The 23,077-nt window shown below is 38.1% G+C and overlaps 1 protein-coding gene across 1 annotated transcript in view; it reads left to right on the forward strand.

Moving 5' to 3' along the window:
- PRMT3 (protein arginine methyltransferase 3) overlaps window positions 1-23,077 on the forward strand; it is a 153,123-nt gene that overhangs the window by 109,468 nt on the left and 20,578 nt on the right. Inside the window, exons 14-15 of the mRNA XM_060105019.1 lie at window positions 22,482-22,532; window positions 22,729-22,816. Of these exons, the coding sequence (XP_059961002.1) occupies window positions 22,482-22,532; window positions 22,729-22,816 (139 nt within the window). The remainder of the gene's footprint in view (window positions 1-22,481; window positions 22,533-22,728; window positions 22,817-23,077) is intronic.

Consider the following 23,077-nt stretch of genomic DNA (forward strand, 5'->3'; position numbering starts at 1 on the left):
AGTGGGGGCCACTCTTCATCGCGGTGTGCAGGCCTCTCACTATCGCGGCCTCTCTTGTTGCGGAGCACAGGCTCCAGACGCGCAGGCTCAGTAGTTGTGGCTCACGGGTCTAGTTGCTCCGTGGCATGTGGGATCTTCCCAGACCAGGGCTCGAACCCGTGTCCCCTGCATTATCAGGCAGATTCTCAACCACTGCGCCACCAGGGAAGCCCCTGCAGTTGTGTTCTTTAGCTTTCCTTTTAAAGCTTTTTGAAAAATCTCTGACAGTCAAAGTCTACTAATTTTAAACTCATTCCTTGGTATTAAATCAGTTCTTAGTACTTTTGGGTGTAAATTGACGTAATTTTGACCTTGCGAAGCTAATCAACTAAAGAAACTATTAAAACACATCTGTGCTGCTTAGAAATAGTAAGATTTGTCTTGAACTTGCATCATAGATTTTAGTGGGACATCTGGTATATATTTTAACAGGCTTCATTAAGTAAATTTTATGTCTCGGAGGGAGAGCATTTCTAATTGTGAGACTCCACCTCTACAGTCAGTTTTAGGTTTCTACTTAAATGAATAACCATACAGTCTAGAGCCTGGTCCTGAACTTTCTGCTGTCTTCTGAAACCTGAACCTTTGGAGTTAGGCTTAGATGGTGTTGAGAATACTTAAATCTCTTTATTTCCAGGAACTGGTTATTGAATAGTATTATGTGTTAAGAGCTGCAAGGCATTATAGTAATATAATAGGCATTAGGCAATATATAAGGCATTATAGTAATATAGCTGCAAGGGAATATAGTAATAAGCCATTAATGCCTCTATTCATGAGGCATTAATGGGGGAGACAGATATTAAAGTTCACTTTGTGGCTATTAGATAATACCAAAGAATTAATGAGAATTTGGTTATATGTGATAAAGGCATTGTAGTTATGTAAGGAAATGTTCATATTTTTTAGAGTCGTAAACAAGTAGGTAGGGGAGAAGTGACATGATGTCAGGCATTCATTTCAAGACAGTTCAGCAAGAAGAGGGGCTCTGGGCAGAGGGAGAATAGATGAAGCAAATGTGCCAAATACTGGTCACTGTTAAATATAAGTGATAGGTACTCAGAGGTTCTATAATTGTGTATATGTTTGAAGTTTTTCATAGTCGGATCTTTTTAAAGGATCATACTAATGACAATATTCTAAGGAATGCCTAAGAGTGATGAGGCAAATGTACTGTGCTAAGTTGCTTCTATAAAACTCAGCTATCTTCTGTAGCTACCAAGGCTGAGCACATGCTTACACTATGGCTTAACCTTTTCACTCTTAGAAATACCTTCATATGTTCACCAAAAAGACATGTACAAGAATGTCCATTGCAGCATTGCTCATTAGATCCCTAAAGTAGAAGTAAGCCAAACATTCATCAATAGTAGAATGGATAAATACATGCAGTATACTTATGGAATAATATACATCAGTGGGAAAAAAAGGTGATCCTGACTATACACTATGACATGGATGAATTTCATGAATACAACATTCATGAAAAAAGGGAAAAAAGCCAAATACAGAAACGTTTCTGTCTTTAAATTTCCATAACAAGCTAAACTAGTATAATGGTGATAAACATCAGAATAGTGGTTACATTTTGTGGGAGGATTTATCATTGGATTGGAAGGGGAATAATAGAAGCTCTGGGGTCTTGAGAGTGGTCTGTATCTTGATCTAGGTAGTGGTTGAGTATGTTCACTTTGTAAAAGTTCACTGTGCCCAGTCAGTGATTTTCTCACTTTTATGTGTATGTTATTTATTTTATACTTGTATTCTTCAATAAAACATTTTTTAAATAAATGATTCTCACATTGGCTAAAAAAAAAAAATCTCTATTTTTTGCATGTACATAATACTTCAGTTTAAAAGTTCTTAAAGAACAAACCAAAAAAGGACATCCAGTGGTCAGAAGCTTGGTGAGTAAAAGGAACTGAAAGAAGCCCAGCATGGCTGGCGCATGTAGACCAGTGCTGAAGGAGGGTGGCAAGCTGTCCAGATCATTTAGCACCTGTGCTATTTGTTTTTTTCCTTAGACCAGTGGGAAATAATTGAAGTTTTTAAAGAGAGTGATATGACCTGAAGGGCACTTGAGAAGGATCATGGTTGGAATGTGGAGAACTATTAGGGAGACCAGAGTGGATATGAGAGGCCTATGGGTCAGCTATTACAGTACCTCAGGCAAGAAATGACAGTGACTTGCACAAAGGTAGTTTTAGTGGAGATGGAGAAAAGTGGATGTATTTGAGAGCTATCTAGAAGGTAGAATTGCCAGGACTTGAGCATGGATTAGATAATGAGAGATGAAGGAAAGAGGTCACAGTGGTGTCTGCAAGGTTTCTTGCTTTTACAGTTTGAAGAATGATGGTACTATTTTGTAAGACACAGAAACCTGGAAGAACAGGTTTAGAGGTGAGGATAAGAAGCTCGTTTATTAGTATGTTGAATTTGAAATGCCTTTGAGATATGCAAGTAGTGATGTCCAGTGGAAATTAGAATACTCTTCTGTGGTCTGTCTTGTCAAGTCAGACTTGTGACATATTCTGTCCACATATGATACATGACAGTAGAATCAAAGAAGTATAGATGATCATAAAATCACTCTTGAACTAGGATGTATCTTCTAACTTGTGCTACTTCTTGAGGTTAATAGGCTCTAAAAGTTTTCTTTTCTCTCTCTTCCTTTTTTTTTTTTTTTTGGTAGGCAAATCCAAGGGAGTAGCATCATGTGCAAGTAGAACTTGATCCAAATTAACTATTCAGGTAGAAGAAAAAGAGTCCATGAGAGAATTAATGGTCTAATTAGTGTAGATGATACTACCCTCCATTTTACTTAATGAATATGTGCCCCAAAATGAGCCTGAGGTGGGAAACACATCTGCTGTTTCTTTAGTTATCTTCTGCTTCCAAGTATTTCTGTAGTATGAGCATCTTGCTGGACTGCATGTGATTCTTGCCTCTAAAGGTATATACAGTAGTCACCCTTATACACATTCCAAGACCCTCAGTACATGCCTGAAATCAAGGATAGTACCATACTCTATATATACACTGTGATTTTTCCTATATATACATACCTGTGATAAAGTTTAATTTATAATTAGACACAATAAGAGAATGTTCAAATTGCCAGCATCACTACTCTTGGAGATCAGGGCCATTTCTAAGTACAATAAGGTTTACTCAACAATTGATCAGATAACCGAGTTGGCTACTTAAGTGAGTAACAGGTAGGTAGGATAAACAGCAAGGATACTGTGGACAAAGGGGTGATTCTCAACCTGAGCAGGATGGAGCAGGAGGGTGTGAGGTTTTGTCACACTACTCAGAAGGTCATGGAATTTAAAATTTATTGCTTATTTCTGGAAATTTCCATTTAATATTTTCACGGGTAACTGATACCGAAGAACAGAAAACTGCAGATAAGTGGGGACTAGTGTATTTTTAATACAACATGGCACTCTGCAAGCCATCTGCTTTATCTAGAGCCCAACCAAAGAAATGGTGATTTGTGCCATTGCCAGAAGAACTGGTTGTATTGAACATATTGAGGGATGGTTTATATTTCAGTCTCCAACGCAAAACCTTAAGGGGTTTTCCTGAGTGATTTTGATTATCTGAGATTTTTCCATGTGTGACTTATCCTCTATATAATACATGACTGCTGTAAAAGAATGCTTTGTCTCATACTTAAAGGGATTCTAGCTAGTTCTGATATTTTTGAGATTTGGTTAAAGTCCAGGTGTACCCTATGCATTACCTACAAAATTTTGGACACTTCCACTTAATCCTGTCTTATTTTTCATTTTTCCCAGCCACAGAGGGTCCATCCTTCTAAATTGGACCCCTAAGGATTTTAACCTTTTAAAATCTGGATTTCTTCAACCCATTCTCCATGTTTAGTTGCCCTCTTACCTACTTTTGTTCTCTCTCCTTGGAAACATACCACTAAGAAAAACTTAATTTTTAAAAAGATATCTTTCCCATTTCATATTAACTTTGAGGTATATGTTTATTGAGTAGAATAGTGGGAAAAATCACCTGCAGTATTTAACTATTACTTAACCTACGCAGAGAGAATGCAGAAGTCCACAAAATGAGGAACGCTGAAGTTGAGTAAGACATCTTGTCCTTGGAGTCAACAGAGATTCCTATGCTTTATCCTCTTTTGAAAGCCATGCTGTAAATGACACTTCTGAATCTGCATTTTTAAAAAATTCATTAAAATTGATTCTGAAGCCTCCTATTGAGTTATGTTATAAAAGGATTTGAACATCAATTGTTCTGAAATACAAGTTGAGTGGAATGTTGAAATTCTTTTTTTTTTTTTTTTTTTTTTTGCGGTATGCGGGCCTCTCACTGTTGTGGCCTCCCCCGTTGCGGAGCACAGGCTCCGGACGCGCAGGCTCCGGACGCGCAGGCTCAGCGGCCATGGCTCACGGGCCCAGCCGCTCCGCGGCATATGGGATCCTCCCAGACCGGGGCACGAACCTGTATCCCCTGCATCGGCAGGCGGACTCTCAACCACTTGTGCCACCAGGGAGGCCCTGAATGTTGAAATTCTTAAGCTACATTACGACCATAATTTAATTTTAGATAGGTATAGGGTCATGCTTAAAGTCAGCAATGCCCAGGGTCAGAATCAATTTATGAGAGAAATAATCATACTCAAGCCCAACTAAAATATTTATCTTAAACACAGCAATAAGCATAAAAATCAAATAATCAATAATAGTGGACTCTTGATGAGAGATGTCAGGGACGTTCTCCCCAGCCTTATCTCAGAGGCTGCCAATTAGCATTATTAGGTTGTGATAGTAAATGAGTTTGACCAGGTATTTTCCTCTCTGATTCAGGCAGTTATCTCTGGAATAATGACCTATAAGGAAGTAATTTTCTCAGTTCACATTCCCTTTGACTCATGCTCTGGCAGAAACCATCGTAAATATTAGCATTCAGATCTTCTAAAAATCCTAAAGCAGTTAGTATTTCCATACATCTGAGGTATATGGATGTATTCACAGGAGAGATCAGTCCACATGCAAAGATGAGTCAAGAATTGAAAAAATAAATTTTTATTGTATATACCTGTTTACCTAAATCAGTCTATCTTTTTCTTTTTTAGAAGACTAGATGAGAAAAGGACCAATCTTGAAATAGAAGGGAGTTTTCTAAAAATAATTTAAATCAAAGAGGAAAGTTTAAACAGTGGTAATCTAGCACTGTGGTTAAAAACTTCAAGCTTTGGGCTTCCCTGGTGGTGCAGTGGTTAAGCATCTGCCTGCCAATGCAAGGGACACGGGTTCGAGCCCTGGCCGGGGAGGATCCACATGCCGCAGAGCGGCTGGGCTTGTGCTCCACAACTACTGAGCCTGCACTCTTGAGCCCACAAGCCACAACTGCTGAGCCCACGTGCCACAGCTACTGAAGCCCTCACGCCTAGAGCCTGTGCTCCGCAACAAGAGAAGCCATGACAGTGGGAGGCCCGCGCACTGCAACGAAGAGTGGCTCCCGCTCACCACAACTAGAGAAAGCCCGCACACAGCAACAAAGACCCAACACAGCCAAAAATACATAAATAAATTTATTAAAAACAAACGAACAAAAAATTTCAAGCTCTAAAGCCAGCGGGCCAAGTTTACCAGTATGACTTTAGAAAAGATATTTAACTTCTCTGAACTTCAAATTTTTATCTGAAAAGTGGAGATAATAACACAAATAACACCAATAATTGCTGGGTATTATTTTGAGTGCTAAATGAGATAGTGCATAAAAGCATTTACCACTATGCCTCTCACATAGAAAATGCTCATAAAATGATCTGATTAATATTTCCATTCACTTTCCTATCTTGCTGCATTTTTTAAAGAAAGGATTGTTTATTTAGTTTTATTTTTAACATTAATTTCCTTATGGGGATTTAGGATGGTGTGATTTCATAGATTGGATTTACTTGCTCCATCAGAATTGAACAAGAATCACTGATTTGGCTCTCAGTACTATCTTAATGACCAGTTTCTTTGACCAGGCAAAGATATGCAATGAACTCTTTGACCTGTTCGTATCCCTGAATATCTAATGGATTAAAGAAATGAGACCTTCTTTCAAAATGCCACATTTATGCAAATCAGGTGCTTCTCAAAGCAAAATCACTCCTTTCTTCTTACAGTTTTGCAGAGTCACATTTTTTACTTCTTAGATCACTAAGACAGTGACATAGCTACTACAGCATGCCCATTCTTTTAACAAGTGATATGTCCTGGCTGTCTCTAAAGTCTGTACCATAGCATTCAATCTGATTTCTTTTTTCTCTTTTCCTCGTCATCCTTTTATTCAGCATCCAATCCCATGAATGGGGGCCCCGAAAGATGTAAGTCATTGTCTCACTCAGTATTCAGAGATCACAATCAAAAAAACACCTAACTTCTACTAACTAGTATAATTACCTTTGAAAAATTGCAGCCCTAAATGACAAAAAAAAACAAGTAATGTTACCAGATTTTTCATTCTCACCCCAGATGTTGGATAGTTTTTAGAAGGGCTCAGGCGGGGAGGTGGTAGCCATCTTTTTTACTTCACTTTTCAAAACAGAAAAAAATCCTGTTCATTCCTGGAAGGTAAAGTGTATCACATCTTCTGCTTGCCCCCTATTTTCCTGTCTGTCAAGATTTCTTTCAGTATTCCATCTCCTAGTTTATACTTCTGAAGTTCCATAAAGATAAGAAGCGTCTGGTAGAGATGGATCTCCTAGTCACAAAAATAGTTTTAATAGTTTTCAGTTTTAAACCTCTGCAGCAGTCACAAAACTATTTTCTTTTTTGTTCTGCATTCATTTTTTAATTCAATATATCTACTATTTTGTCCTTAAAATTAAAAATATAATGTTTACTTATCATTGATAGTATTTTCTGGCATTTGAGGAATGAGGAGTGGGCCATAGAGGCCTTATAGTTTTTAAGGAACATTGGAAATCAGCATGAAAAATGGAATATAAGGAAACAGTAACCATTGACATTGAGCTGTGAGAAACTGATGACATGTGAGGAAGCAGGAGATAGAAAACTAGAGAAGCAGTGGGCTGTAAGAGTTTTTAAGTGGCAAGCACAGACACACACACACACACACACACACAACTTTTCAAGATGACTTTTCATTCAAGCAGCATGTTTTGGATACTATGTTAGGCACTGTGAATACAACAAAGAATGTAGTCTCTGACCCCAAAGACCTTCATTTAGTAGGAGAGGCCAGCATATAAATAGATAATTATACTATGGTGTTCTATAATAGAATTTAAATACTACAGGCATATATAAAAGATAGCCTTGACCTGGCACACTCTTATTTACTCACTTTCCTTGAAAATCTTGCTTATATTTAAGGTTTTACCTTACTAGGCATGGCTTTCTTCCAGAAAGCCTTCCTCATACTGTATGCAGTAAATCAGTGGGGAGTGATTAATTGATGATACCGACATCAAGGAATATTCTAGAGTAGTTGACATCAAATATGAGTTTTGAATAAAAAGTAGGAAATAATAAGAGAAGTAAAGCCGCATGGTTTTCTTTTCCCAAAGGTCAGTAGGAGTTGGGCATAATATATCACTTCATTTCTTTTATTTGTTCAGTCAATTAACAAATCTTTATTAATTTCCTTTAGTCCCTGAACATCCCAGGCTATTTCATGCCTTTGTAACTGCACGGCTATTTTCACTAAATGTTTAGATTGAATGCCCAGTCATTGTGCTTAGGCATTGAGGAGAGGGAGGTGAACACAGTTGCAGGGAGATTGCCCTAAAGGGCCTATTGGGGTTTACAGTTGAACAAAAGACATCCAACAAAAAACATTATGAATATGGTGAATGTTATTGCAGGGAATGCAGGGACATTTAATGGATGTATTATAATCTACTCTGTGGGATTAGGGAAGGCTGCCCAGGGAAAGTAACATTTAAACAGACATAACAAGTAAGAAGGAGCTAGTTTAGAGAATGGGGGAGAGTGTTACAGGGGGTACCTTAGATAGGAAAAAAAAAAAAAAGTGCAGTGATGAATCTGCCTTCTGTAACAGTGGACTGTGTAAAAGGAGTTACCCTTTTACTGAGACCAGCTACAAAAGCTGAAAAAACTACTAAATATTATCTGTTTGAAAGTACCAGAGAGATAAATTAGTAAAGCATTACCAAGCCAAGACTCAGAAAAGAAGGAAATCCAAATAAATGAGACTGGCATTTAGGACTGCTTTTGCCCTGTAGGCGTTTACCAGTTCAGAGGAAGCAGCTAAAGGACTTTGTAGCCCTTTTGATAGCCTCACATGGTTAGGAATACAAAAACGGAGTTCTTTAAAAATTCCCCAGTGCGTTGCATTGGGACCCAGAAAGACTGTACCCAAGGGTAAGGTAAAACAGAGGTAAATGAGCCCTTGCAGGGACTGCAGCCCTGCTTCAAATCATCTGGGTGGCCCAGGAAATTCTCAGACCCCGTTTTTATTTTTTTATTTTTTTTATTTTTTTAAATAAATTTATTTTTATTTTTGGCTGTGTTGGGTCTTTGTTCCTGCACGTGGGCTTTCTTTAGTTGCAGTGAGCAGGGACTACTCCTCGTTGTGGTGCACGGGCTTCTCATTGCGGTGGCTTCTCTTGTTGTGGAGCATGAGCTCTAGGTGCGCGGGCTTCAGTAGTTGTGGCTCATGGGCTCTAGAGCGCAGGCTCAGTAGTTGTGGTGCACGGGCTTAGCTGCTCTGCAGCATGTGGGATCTTCCCAGACCAGGGCTCAAACACATGTCCCCTGCATTGGCAGGCAGATTCTTAATCACTGTGCCACCGGGGAAGCCCCAGACCCCATTTTTAGATTAAGATAGCTTGGCTTTTGCCAGCACCCCCAGGTTCCTGGCAGAAAAAAAGATTCTAGAAGAGTATTTTTATAGGTCTGAAATTATTTCTGCAGTTTTTCATATATAATGTTCAGAACATAATCAAAGGTAATTAGTCACACAAGGACACAAAACAACATCAATCAAGAACCAGCTAAAACAGGAAATAAAAATATAGTGCCAGGTGTTACAGGTGTTAGATGTATAGATATGGGCTTTAAAATACCTATGCTTACTAAGTTCAAGGACAGAAGAAATTGCAGATGTCAAATAGTTGGAAATATTTAAGAAATAATAATATAACAGATTTGAAAAAGAGCCGAACAGATATTCTAAAACTGAATTAAAGATGAGTTTAGCGGTAAATATTAAATCACTAGTGTAGAGAGGATTATTGAACTGGATTTTATGTCAGAGGAAATATCCAGAAGGAAGCACAGAGGAATGCCACAATGCAGCATTGCGAAGGGCAGGAGATACAGAAGATACAAGAAATGGTCTAATATGTGTTTAAATGGGAGTCCCAAAGGGGAAAGGAGATGAGAATATTTCAAACTATTTGAAGAGCTAATGGCTGAGAATTTCCCAAAACAGGCGAAAGGCAGCTACAATTTAAGAAGTACAACATAACTTGGATAGGAATAGATAGATATTTTACATTTCTAGGTATATAACCTGGAGAAATTAAAACATATCCACACAAACGCTTGTTCATGAATGTTCCTAGCAGCATTATTTATAAAAGCTAAAAACTGAAAGCAATCCAGATGTCAATCACCTGAAGAATGAATAAACAAAATGTGGTATAGCCACACAATGAAATATTATATGGTTATAAAACAGAGTGAAATACTGATACCTGCTACAGAATGTATGAACCCTGAAATGATGTCTTGAAAACATTATACAAGCAAAAGAGGCCAACTACAAAAGAATTCCATTTATATGATATTGCATTTCTGTGATTCCATTTATATGAAATGTTCAGAATAGGCAACTCTGTAGACAGGGGATAAGACGAGTATGGATATAGGGTTTCTTTTGGGGGTGATAAAAAATGTTCTAAAATTAGATTATGGTGATGGTTGCACAACTCCAAATATACTTTTTTAAAAATTGAGGGACTTCCCTGATGGCACAGTGGTTAGGAATCCGCCTGCCAATGCAGGGGACACGGGTTTAAGCCCTGCTCTGGGAAGATCCCACATGCCGTGGAGCAACTAAGCCCATGTGCCACAACTACTGAGCCTGCGCTCTAGAGCCCTCAATCCACAGCTACTGAGCCCATGTGCCACAACTACTGAAACCCGCGCACCTAGAGCCCGTGCTCTGCAGTGAGAAGCCACTGCAACGAGAAGCCCATGCACTGCAACGAAGAGTAACCCCCCGCTCGCCGCAACTAGAGAGAGCCCATGCGCAGCAATGTAGACCCAATGCAGCCATATATAATACATAGATAGATAGATAGAATTATACAGTTTATTTAACTGGGGAAATTTTTATGGTATGTGAATTATATTTCAGTTGAAAAGAGGGGAATAAATCCACACCTAGATACATCCTACTAAGACTACAGAAACCAAAGAGAACATTTTAAAAGCCTCAGTGGGGCTGTAAGTAGAGCATTGGAATTACCTTCAAAGGATGATTTCTCAGCAGGAACAGTAGACTTGGAAAGACAGAAGATAATTCAATGATGACATCCTCACGGGGACTTCCCTGGTGGCACAGTGAATAAGACTCCACACTCCCAGTGCAGGGGGCCCAGGTTCGATCCCTGGTCAGGGAACTGGATCCCACATGCATGCCGCAACTAAGAAGCCCGCCTGCTGCAACTAACACCCAGTGCAACCAAGTAAATATTTTTTAAAAAATGATATCCTCACTATGCTGAAAGAAAATAACTGCCAACTCTGAATTTTACCCAACTAAAATAACTTTTAAGAATGAAGCTGAAATAGATATTTCAGATGAACAAATAAAAAGAGAAAGAAGGACTTCCCTGGCGGTCCAGTGGTTAAGACTCCACGCTTCCACTGCAGGGGGCATGGGTTAGATCCCTGGTCGAGGAACTAAGATCCCACGTGGCGCAGGCAAAAAAAAAAAAAGAGAAAGAATTTGCCCCAGGAAACTGATTTCTGAAGGCTATATAGGCAAACAAAAACAATCCCTGATGGAAGGCTAGAGATAAAGGAAGCAATAAAGATTAACAAAAGTTATATATGCACATATATATGCACATAGCAATAGTTTCACTCCTAGGTATATACCCAATAGCATTGAGTACTTATGTTCACCAAAAAACATTATAAAAAAAGTTCATAAAAGTGCCAACTTAAAACTACTCAAGGGGCTTCCCTGGTGGCGCAGTGGTCGAGAATCTGCCTGCCAATGCAGGGGACATGGGTTTGAGCCCTGGTCTGGGAGGATCCCGCATGCCGCGGAGCAACTGGGCCCGTGAACCACAACTACTGAGCCTGCGCATCTGGAACCCGTGCTCCGCAACAAGAGAGGCTGCGATAGAGGCCCGCGCACCGTGATGAAGAGTGGTCCCTGCTCGCCGGAACTAGAGAAAGCCCTCGCACAGAAACGAAGACCCAACACAGCCAAAAATAAATAAATACATAAATAAAATTCAAACTGTTGATTCATTCATGTAATCAAAACAAAACAAAAAAAACTACTCAATACCTGTCAACAGTAGATTGGATAAATAAATTGTATAGTCACATATGTCTTAGAGCCATATAACGGCATAGGTAATATGCAATAGTATAAGTGAATCTCAAAAACAATAATAAATAAAATTAGCCAGGCACAAAAGACTACACTTTGAAGTATGTAATAGGGAAAATGAATCTGTTTTAGAAATCAGGGTAGTTAGTGAGGTAAGTATTGGCCAGGATGTGGAGAAAAGGGAAGCCTTGTGCACTTCGGGTAGGAATGTAAATTGGTGCAGCTACTATAGAAAACAGTATGGAAGTTCCTGAAAAAATTAAAAATAGAACTACCATATGATCCAGCAATCCCACTTCTGGGTATATATCCAAAGGAAATGAAAACAGGATCTTGAAGAGGTATCTGCACTCCCACGGTCATTGCAGCATTATTTATGATAGTCAAGATATGGAAATAACCTAAGTGTCCATCAGTGGAATAGATAAAGAAGATATGCCATATACATATATATATATATATATATATATATATACACACGCACATGCACACATATATGGAATATTATTCCGCTGTAAAAGAAGGAAATCTTGCCATTTACCACAACATGGATGGACCTTGAGTGTATTATGCTAAGTGAAATGTCAGAAGAAAACAAATATTGTTTGATATCACTTGTACATAGAACCTAAATAAAAAAGCCAGACTCAGAAACAGAGATCAGAATGGTAGTTACAAGGGAGTGTGGGATGGGAGAAATGGGGAAATGTTGGTCAAGGGTACAAACTTCTAGTTATAAGTTGAATAAGTTCTGGAGATCCAATGTACATCATGGTGATTATAGTTAATAATATATACTTGAAGGTTGCCAAGAGAATAGATTTTAAATGTTCTCATCACAAAAAAAGAAATGATAATCATGTGATATGATGGGGGTTTAGCTAATACTATGGTGGTAATCGTTTTGCAATGTGTAAGTGCATTAAATCAACATATGGCATACCTTACGTTACACATTGTTATATGTCAATTATATCTCAATAAAGCTGGGGAAAAAAATCAGGGTAGTAGTTACCTTGTGGGGGTGCCTAGGGTCGGCTAGGTGCCTAGGGGGACTACTGGGTGCTGGGGTGTTTTGGTTCTTGATCTGAGTGTGGGTATCATAGGTGTATTCTGTTTGAAAATTCACCACGGTGTGCACTTTTGTGTACTTTTCTGCATGTCCATTATACTTTAAAAGGTTTTTTTAAGTGAAAATATTGGTAAATCTCAGTGAATATTGAATGTATAAAATAATATCTTGTGTATGTAGCTAGGAAGAAATGTAAAGGAGTTAGGCCATGTAAGGTGTCAATCTACAGAACGTCAGAATTAGAGAATTTACGTTTTAGGTTCTGAAGAGGTGATTTCTTCTGCTCCGTAAAACCACTTTCATAAGCAATTTTGAAATTACAAGGGAGAAATCTAAGTAAATTTTAAAGGAATTTCAGTTATAATTTGGGAATATTTTAAGTAGATCAAAAATTAGTTATGTTGAGTTTTTCAGTAAAAGTACCTTTTAAAAATATTCTGAGACCTGTGGTCTGTTTTGATGCTTTCCATATTGCTTGATCTATTTCTAAACACTACTCAGTTTGGCAATATCCCTTGAGAAGTATATGGTACTTAACGTGTATTGTTCCCTAGAGGAATCAGGAAAGAAAGCAAAGATGCAAATTTCCTCTTGGGATAAAATAGAAAATTATTTGAAGAGGAAAGAGTCTATAATTTAAGCTATTGTTAACATTGGGAGAATATCATAATATGTAATTTTCATTTTTGTTGATTATGTCTTCTTAGTTTAAATACCAGTTATCACCATCAGAGTTCATGCTCTTTATGCAGCAGCTTTGTATGGCCTGTATTTGTATCTTCATCTGGTTGGTTTATAGACAATGATGTAAGCTTAAAACGTATAATCTTTTTTATGCAGTATCTTCTTACTCTTTCTTTACTTCCTTCAGACTCATCGTCAGTTAGCTTTTGAATTCCATACTAAGATTTTGAAGGAAATACTCCAACAAAAAATGAATTGTATTTTTGTTATAGTGATTCTGCTGCATGGATTACAAGCACTCTATCTCCATGCTTGGATAAACTCCATCAAAAACACATTATCCTCCTACTTCTGTGGCCAGCTGCCTAATTGTATCTGCTGTAACCACACGCTGTTGGAACATGATACCAATGAAGAACAGAAATGATAAATTACTCCCTGCAGGTGATAGTGATAATGATAATTTTTAATTTCCTTTTTCATCATAAGGTGTAGTCTGATCTTATTTCATTGGCTGCCATCCTGTTACATAGACACATGATATGTCCGCTTTAAAGAAGTACTCATCACACCAAAATACATGAGAAAGTAATTCATTTTTATTCCATGTCATTGTTCTTCAAATGAGCATGTATAAAACGAACTGCATCTACCTTTGTATGTATGGGATGAAAAAGCAAAACGTGGCTTAAAACAGATTTTCAAATGATTCAATTTACAAATGCTGTGTTATGTTTTTCCTTTTTGTGAAATCCACAAAGCAGAAACAAAACAGCTCATTGTGAAACTCTGTTCTAATACTTAGGAATATTTAAGATGCACAGTAAAGCTACATGTCTGTATTATTTTCCTGTCTACTTCAAAGTAATTATGGAAGATTCTCACCAAATTACAAGCGTGATCAAACTATCCCAGAAATTTACTGTATATTTTTCTTTCATTCTGTTTCCTTCTGTCATCATCACTGTTGTTCGTAATTACCACTCATTCTTTCTCTCAGTCTAAGTGACTTTTATAACTAAAATTTTTCTGACTGTGGTGTGTGGTGTAAGTCAGTGAAATTTTATTTATTTCATTGTGACCTTGCCTTTGCAGATTAACCCAGCTCCTATAGATAATTGATTTCAATGCTTATTTTTCTCCTTAGCATTCCCTTTGCCCCTGACTACAGATATGTATGGAACAAAAGGGACATTTTTTCTGTGGTCAGGCCTTCAAACCTATCTGATCTTTTTCAAGCACATGTCAAGTTGTGCTACAGTTATTTATTACCATTGCCTGTTAGTCATCATTTTCAATTTCCTGTGGTGGTGGTTTATTCTTGTATTTGAATGACTTCCACAGACAGAGTGTAAGTTCATTGAAATTAACATTTAAAACACCTAGAGATAGCCTGTCAAAGTGATGGTAACAAGGAGGTGAAACTATAATTGAAAAATAGTTGTATGTTTATATTCTGCAGCAAAATGAATAGTTTTGTCCCCAAATCAGCTGACATATTTGATTGTTTATAATGGCCTTGCAGAAATAAAAACACTGATCATAGTTCCACTAGTTTATATGACTATGTTTCAAGTTTAAGGTTTTTTCCTCTTTTTTTCTAATAATCTATTTTAATTATCAAGGATCATTTATACAGGGGGGAGAAAAAAAAGGAAGCCCTTTCCCTAACGTGGCATTTTAGGCCTTGCTTGTATTTGAGAGTAAATACCATTTTAAACCCAGAAAATCCCTTTGGTTTTTCAGAGCAAGCATCTTCCACTTTCTCAGTTAAGTGAATGCTAGTTCTCTGATGAGTACATTATCTGCATGTAATTTTAAATCCCAGGTGAATTTCTTTCTGACTTCTCCTCATGCTTCTGATTAATGTTTGCTATGGAACTGATTTTAATACTACCCGCAACCAAACATCATTAGGAGGGTAAATCTGCATGAGGAGTTGGATATACTGTAACGCACTTCAGAGGGAACTATAAAATAGCTGTCTTTCATTTTTATTTTTCTTTCTTATTTTATTTATTTGTCTTCAGACTTATAAACTGTTTTTTGCTTATCCCCAAACTACTCAATATTTCACTGTAGTTTTGGGTATCTGGGCAAGCATTAATTTCTTTTTTGATTTTTAACTAAATTTCATAGATAGTTGGATTTGGGGATTGGAAGACAGTTCTAAAATATCTTTGTATTCTCAAATCTTTTTATCTTTATTTTTAAATTTTGTTGTAAACTTGTGTATCAGCTTCTCCTCTTTGTTAAGACCCATATTCTATAATTATAATTCTGCAGTGTTCTACTATATTAACATTACCAGTCTGATTTTTATCAGAGTTAAATATATGACATATCACTTAGTGTATTTTATATGTATTTCAGACTCAGGTCACATTTTCTGATAATGTTGTAAGAGCTTTTTTTAAACCTGAATTTGTTGTTTTCACAAAAGGTTTTATTAGCTAACTAGGGTTTTTTTTCCCCCTCCGCCTTCTTTTTTGGTAACATAGAGTATAAGGAATACATAAAAACTTATGTATAACTTAAAGAATAGTTATAAGGTAACTCTCTCCCCATGAAACCCACTTACTAAAATCTTTAAAAATCTTCTTAATGTTTTTATATCGTTTCAATAGTTTTTATTACTATTACTATTCTGTTTACACCTTTTCTCCTTTACCTGCTACTTTCCCTTAATTTGCTTTTGCTAATCTCTTCTTTGAGAAGAAAAATAGTTATTTAAAATGTTCTTTTTGTAGAATTACTAGTTGGGGAAAACTTGTCATTCTTTTTCTTCAAATTCATTTAGTTCTTACTATATATTAGACACTGCCCTAACCCTTGGGGTGCAGAGATGAGTGATTTTTGAGAGTCATTAAGGGAAATGTACAAAGGTAATAGTTGAGTGCCTCTCTATGCAATATTACAGATTATTTAACTCAAGTAGTATTAAAAATAACTTATTATCACAGAAGTTGTTCATATTTATGGGAAATGTAAATTATATATAAGCATAAAGAATATGAATATTCCAAATCTATCATCCACTTCCAATAGCTTGGTGAAATCTTTCCATATAGATGTATATATTCACATTTGTGTAACACAGAATAAGTGCCCATAATAAATAAATATTATTCTTTTCACCTAATAGTATATCACAACTATTTTTCCAAATCAGTAAATATTTGTCTACAGGATTACTTTTGATGGCCAAATGGTATTCTATTATTTGTAGATTTTATGCTTTATTAACTGATCACCTGTTGTTGAAAATGTGGGCTAAAATTGACATGTTTAAATCTTTGCAAGCATACTTAATTTTTGGAAGTTTTTAATTACTGGATCAATGAGTATGTACATTGTATGAAGTCTTAGTTGTGTGCATGAAAACAGAAAAGTGCACAAATCATAAGTATAGTTTGGTAAAATTGCACAAAGTGATTACCCCGCCATATACCCAGCATTCACCTTAAGAAACAAGAGTATTACCAGCAACCCAGGAGCCTATCACATAACCCCTTCCAGTTTCTACCTGTATTGCAAGGATAATACTGTTCTGACTTGTAACACTAAATTAGTTTTGCTGTCTTTGAATTTCCTGTATATAAATTGAATCATATTGTGTGTACTATTTTGTGTCTGACTTCTTTTTAATACAAATGTTTTATCTTTTAATATGTATTACTTAATTCCCCTAGAAAGGTTATTTCAGTTTACTTTCCCAGCATGAATGTTCCTTTCCCCACTAATTGTAGATATTATCATTTAAAAAATCCTTTCCTCAACATGATCAAGGAAAATTGTATCATGTTGTCTTAATTTACTTATTTTTTTCTAAGTAGGTGAAACAGTTTCTTTAATATGTTTTTGTTTTTTTTTTTTTTTTTTTTGCTGTACGCGGGCCTCTCACTGCTGTGGCCTCTCCCGTTGCGGAGCACAGGCTCCGGACACACAGGCTCCGCGGCCATGGCTCGCGGGCCCAGCCGCTCCGCGGCATGCGGGATCCCCCGGGATCGGGGCACGAACCCGTGTCCCCTGCATCGGCAGGCGGACTCTCAACCACTGCGCCACCAGGGAAGCCCTTTAACATGTTTATTAATCATTTGATTTTTCTTTTGTAAATTTCCTGCTTTTCTTTTGTTAGTTTCTTTTGATGTATTGCTTTCTTTTAAATTTGTAGTAGCTTAATGTACAAAGGACAGTGAGCCTTTGTTACCTATATTGTAAATACTCTCAGATCTGTTACTCATCTTTTAATTTTCATACTACAATTTAAAATTTTCTTTATTAAGTTTCTGCCTTGCTTATGATACTTAAAAATAAGCCTTCTTTATTTCCAGATTTTATAAACACTTGTATATACTGGTGGGATTTCATTCTTCCTCCCTCCTACCCCTCCACCCCCTACACTGATCTTTTTTTTTTTTTTTTTTTTTTGCGATACACGGGCCTCTCACTGTTGTGGCCTCTCCCGTTGCGGAGCACAGGCTCTGGATGCGCAGGCCCAGCGGCCATGGCTCACGGGCCCAGCCACTCCACGGCATGTGGGATCTTCCCGGACCGGGGCACGAACCCGTGTCCCCTGCATTGGCAGGCGGACCCTCAACCACTGTGGCACCAGGGAAGCCCCCTTACACCGATCTTTGTGCGTACGTGTGCATACATTGAAAACCCCACCAGATGATGTTATAATTTTTGCATTAAAAAATCTTAAGTATCTTAAAGGAATTCAGAGGGGAAACATAGTATTTTATATTTACCCAACTGTTTATCGTTCTTCTCTCATTTTTGATGTTTCGGGTTTCCTTCCAGTATTATTGCCCATCAGCCTGAAGAACTTCCTTTAAAATGTCTTCTAAAAAGCCTGTTAGCAATGGATTCTTTTAATATTCCTTCACTTGAAAATTCATTTATTTTATCTTCATTCCTAAAGGATGTTTTTCCTGGATATCGAATTTTGAAAGGATTTTGTTTTGGGGGTTTTTTTGTTTGTTTTGTTCCAATATCTTTTTCTTTTCCATCTGGACCTCCTATTACATGTATGTTAGTTCCACAGGTCCCTGAGGCTCTGGGCATTTTATTTCAGTCTTTTCCCCTTGTTTTTTAAAATTAGATAATTTCTGTTGATCTAACTTCAGATTCACTGACCTTGTCCCCCTCTATCATCTCCATTCTGCAATTCAGCAGTTCAGCCCAGGAAGTTTTTTGTTTCAGTTATGTGTTTTTCAGTTCTGAAATTTCCATTTGGTTCTCTTTTCATAGTTTCTATTTCTCTACTGAGAATTCCTATCTTTTGATTCATTTCAGTGTGTTTATTTTACATCATTGCTATTAACTTATACCAGCATAGTTATTTGCTTTAAGTCTTTGTCTGATAGTACCAGCATCTGGGTCATCTCAGCATTGGCATCTGTTGATTGTCTTTTCTTTTGAGAGTTGGTTACATTTTCCTGGACTTTGTATGTTGAGTAATATTGGATTGTATCCTGGATATTGTGGACTCTTAGTTGGGTTATAATCATCTGGACAGTGTTGATGTTCGTTGTTAACAGGCAGTCCATCCAAAGTCAGAATATAAGTTCTGTCAGCAGTGTCTTGGCAGACAATGGTTCAAATCTCATTTCCATTCTCTAAGAGTTTGCTATACTGTTTTGGGTCTCTCTTGCACATACACAGTTTAGGGATTGGTCTGAGACTTATACAGGTTTTTCAGTTTGACAGAATTATATAGTATTTTGATTCTCTCGGTATCTAAAGTATAATGAACCTCAAGATTAAATATTGAATTTGGAGAGGAGTTGAGGAAGATGACGGAAGAGTAAGACGCGGAGATGACGTTCCTCCCCACAGATACATCAGAAATACATCTACACGTGGAACTGCTCCTATAGAACACCCACAACGCTGGCAGAAGACCTCAGACCTCCCAAAAGTCAAGAAACTCCCCTCGTACCTGGGTAGGGCAAAAGAAAAAAGAAAAAACAGAGACAAAGAATAGGGAAGGGACCTGCACCAGTGGGAGGGAGCTGTGAAGGAGGAAAGGTTTCCACATACTAGAAGCCCCTTCACTGTCGGAGACAGGACGCCGGCGGGGGGAAGCTTCGGAGCCACGGATGAGAGCGCACAACAAGGGTGCGGAGGGCAAAGCGGAGAGCTTCCCGCACAGAGGATCGGTGCCGACCTGCACTCACCAGCCCGAGAGGCTTGTCTGCTCACTCGCCGGGGCGGGCGGGGGCTGGGAACTGAGGCTCGGGCTTTGGTCGGATCCCAGGAAGTGGACTGGGGTTGGCTGTGTGAACACAGCCTGAAGGGGTTAGTGCACCACGCTGGCCGGGAGGGAGTCCGGGAAAAAGTCTGGACCTGCGAAGAGGCAGGAGACTTTTTCTTCCCTCTTTGTTTCCTGGTGCGCGAGGAGAGGGGATTAAGAGCGCTGCTTAAAGGAGCTCCAGAGACTGGCGCGAGCCGCAGCTATCAGCGCGGACCCCAGAGACTGGCATGAGACGCTAAGGCTGCTGCTGCCACCACCAAGAAGCCTGTGTGTGAGCACAGGTCACTATCCCCACCTCCCCTCCCGGGAGCCTGTGCAGCCCTCCACAGCCAGGGTCCCGTGATGGAGGGACAACTTCCCCAGGAGAACGCACGGTGCGCCTCAGGCTGGTGCAACGCCGGCCCCTGCCGCAGCAGGCTCATCCCGCACTCCGAATCCCTCCCTCCCCCCGTCCTGTCTGAGCGAAGAACAGACGCCCTCAGGCGACCTACATGCAGAGGCGGGGCCAAATCCAAAGCTGAGCCCCAGGAGCTGTGCGAACAAAGAAGAGAAAGGGAAATCTCTCCCAGCAGCCTCGGGAGCAGCGGATTAAATCTCCACAATCAACTTGATGTACCCTGCATCTCTGGAATACCTGAATAGACAATGAATCATCCCAAATTGAGGAGGTGGACTTCGGGAGCAACGATATATATATATATATATATATTTTTCCCTTTTTCTCTTTTTGTGAGTGTGTATGTGTATACTTCTGTGTGAGATTTTGTCTGTATAGCTTAGCTTTCACCATTTGTCCTAGGGTTCTGTCCGTCCGTTTTTTGTTTTTTTTTTTTTTTTTTACTTAAAAATTTTTTTTCTTAATAATTATTTTTTATTTTAATAACTTTATTTTATCTTTTATTTTATCCTTTCTTTCTTTCTGTCTCTCTCTTTCTTTCTCTCTCTCTCCTTCCTTTCTTCCTTCCTTCCTTCCTTTCTTTTTCTTTCTTTCTTTCTTTCTTTCTTTCTTTTTCTTTCCTTTCTTTCCTTTCTTTCTTACTTTTTCTCCCTTTTATTCTGAGCCGTGTGGATGAAAGGCTCTTGGTGCTCCAGCCAGGCATCAGGGCTTTGCCACTGAGGTGGGAGAGCCAAGTTCAGGACACTGGTCCACAAGAGACCTCCCAGCTCCACATAATATCAAATGGCGAAAATCTCCCAGAGATCTCCATCTCAATGCCAAGACCCAGCTTCACTCAACGACCAGCAGGCTACAGTGCTGGACACCCTATGCCAAACAACTAGCAAGACAGGAACACAGCCCCATCCATTAGCAGAGAGGCTGCCTAAAATCATAATAAGGCCACAGACACCCCAAAACACACCACCAGACGTGGACCTGCCCACCAGAAAGACAAGATCCAGCCTCATCCACCAGAACACAGGCACTAGTCCCCTCCACCAGGAAGCCTACACAACCCACTGAACCAACCTTAGCCACTGGGGGCAGACACCAAAAACAACGGGAACTACGAACCTGTAGCCTGCAAAAAAGGAGACCCCAAACACAGTAAGATAAGCAAAATGAGAAGACAGAAAAACACACAGCAGATGAAGGAGCAAGATAAAAACCCACCAGACCTAACAAATGATGAGGAAATAGGCAGTCTACCTGAAAAAGAATTCAGAATAATGATAGTAAAGATGATCCAAAATCTTGGAAATAGAATAGACAAAATGCAAGAAACATTTAACAAGGACCTAGAAGAACTAAAGAGGAAACAAGCAACGATGAACAACACAATAAATGGAATATTGAATTTGGTTTGGGCCCAATCCACATTAACCCTACAGATCAATAAAACTCCACATTCTTAACAAAAACAGGAAAGTACAGTAATTAGCTTTATAGTGATTTTTCAGTAATCAGTTTCCAGTTTTTAAGACTTTATAAGCTTTATTTAATGCCAGTTTTAAAATAGATTAAGTCAGGCCTGTCCCCCTAGTGAAAGAAAAAGGAATGGTATCATTTAAATTTTAAACAAAAATAAGTGAAAATTATTTATTTGTTTGAACAGGTTAATTTCTTCTAGAGGCCTTTTTGTAAACTGTTACAGTAAACCTAAGAGTTATGTTGGAGTTTCTTCTTTGGGTATTTGCCTACATGTACGTTTAATTTGAATAGTCTTGTTTTTATTTTCAGGAAAAAAATACATAATATTTTAAAATTTCATTTATCTCATCACAAAAATAATCATAGTACTTTGCTTTAAAATTGGATGAACAAGATCAGAAGAAATTAAATGAGCTGGCTTCATATAAAAGAGTATGTTTTAGTTATTTATTGCTGTGTTAGCAAACCACTCCAAAACTTAGCGCCTTGAAGTCAAAAATCATGTAGGTTTACTTGTCTGTGTTTCTGCAGTCTGGACTGGACTTACATACTAGTTCTGCTCCTAGGGTTTTTCATGCTGCTGCAGTTGTGTGGAGGCTTGACTTACATGGCAGCATCTCAGTGGAAGAGTCTGGATGGGCGAGGGGCCGCATGAGCCTTTCTCCACATAGATTCTCACCTTTCAGTGGTCCACCACAGTCATTTCTCTAATTTAACACATACTGAGTATTTGATTAGCCTTGTTGCCCTTATTATTATGTTGTTTCTGTAGGGAAAAGCCAAATTATATTACTTTATTTTTATTAATATCATGTTTTCCAGGAAAAATAGTGACCTGCCATAAGTTTAAGAGTGTCTGATATTGGAAATGGTTTCTTATTTGCCATGGCTTAAGACTGTATAATCAGTTGTTATGTAATTAGTTCAATAATTATTTATATTCCTTTGTTTTTAAACAGGCATTTGCTGGCTACTTCGATATATATTTTGAGAAGAATTGCCACAACAAGGTAAGTATCACGAGTTGTCTCATAAGAATCAATTATGTGAAATACATTGTATTTTATTTTTGTGCCCCAAGGTGTTTGATCATAAGCATTTTGCTGTTGTAAGCAGTTGGAGCTTGTATTAGATGTAGTAGATTAATGTACCATGATATTAAAAATCTTGTACTTCATTGGGTGCTTTTGAACTCCACCAATGCAGGTCGTGTTCTCTACGGGCCCCCAGAGTACCCAAACACACTGGAAACAAACAGTATTCCTATTGGAAAAGCCATTTTCAGTTAAATCAGGTAAGAAAGAAAAAGGGGGAAAATGTCTTATCCATCCTGAAGTAAACAATATTCATTTATTCTACAACCACTTTTTCTTTGCCCACTGTATTTGAAGCAATATGACATACTAAGATAAGTTCTTAGAGTTTACCATGTACATAAATTTTAGGTGGCATATCGTTTTATTAAAGAAGTAAGTTAAAGAAAACTTTTATTTAAATTTAATTTCTGCCAGTTAAAATATATGTGACATTATGTAGCTCTTATTTTGAGTACCAC

This window comes from Mesoplodon densirostris, chromosome 7 (assembly GCF_025265405.1).
Source record: "Mesoplodon densirostris isolate mMesDen1 chromosome 7, mMesDen1 primary haplotype, whole genome shotgun sequence".
Taxonomy (NCBI): domain Eukaryota; kingdom Metazoa; phylum Chordata; class Mammalia; order Artiodactyla; family Ziphiidae; genus Mesoplodon; species Mesoplodon densirostris.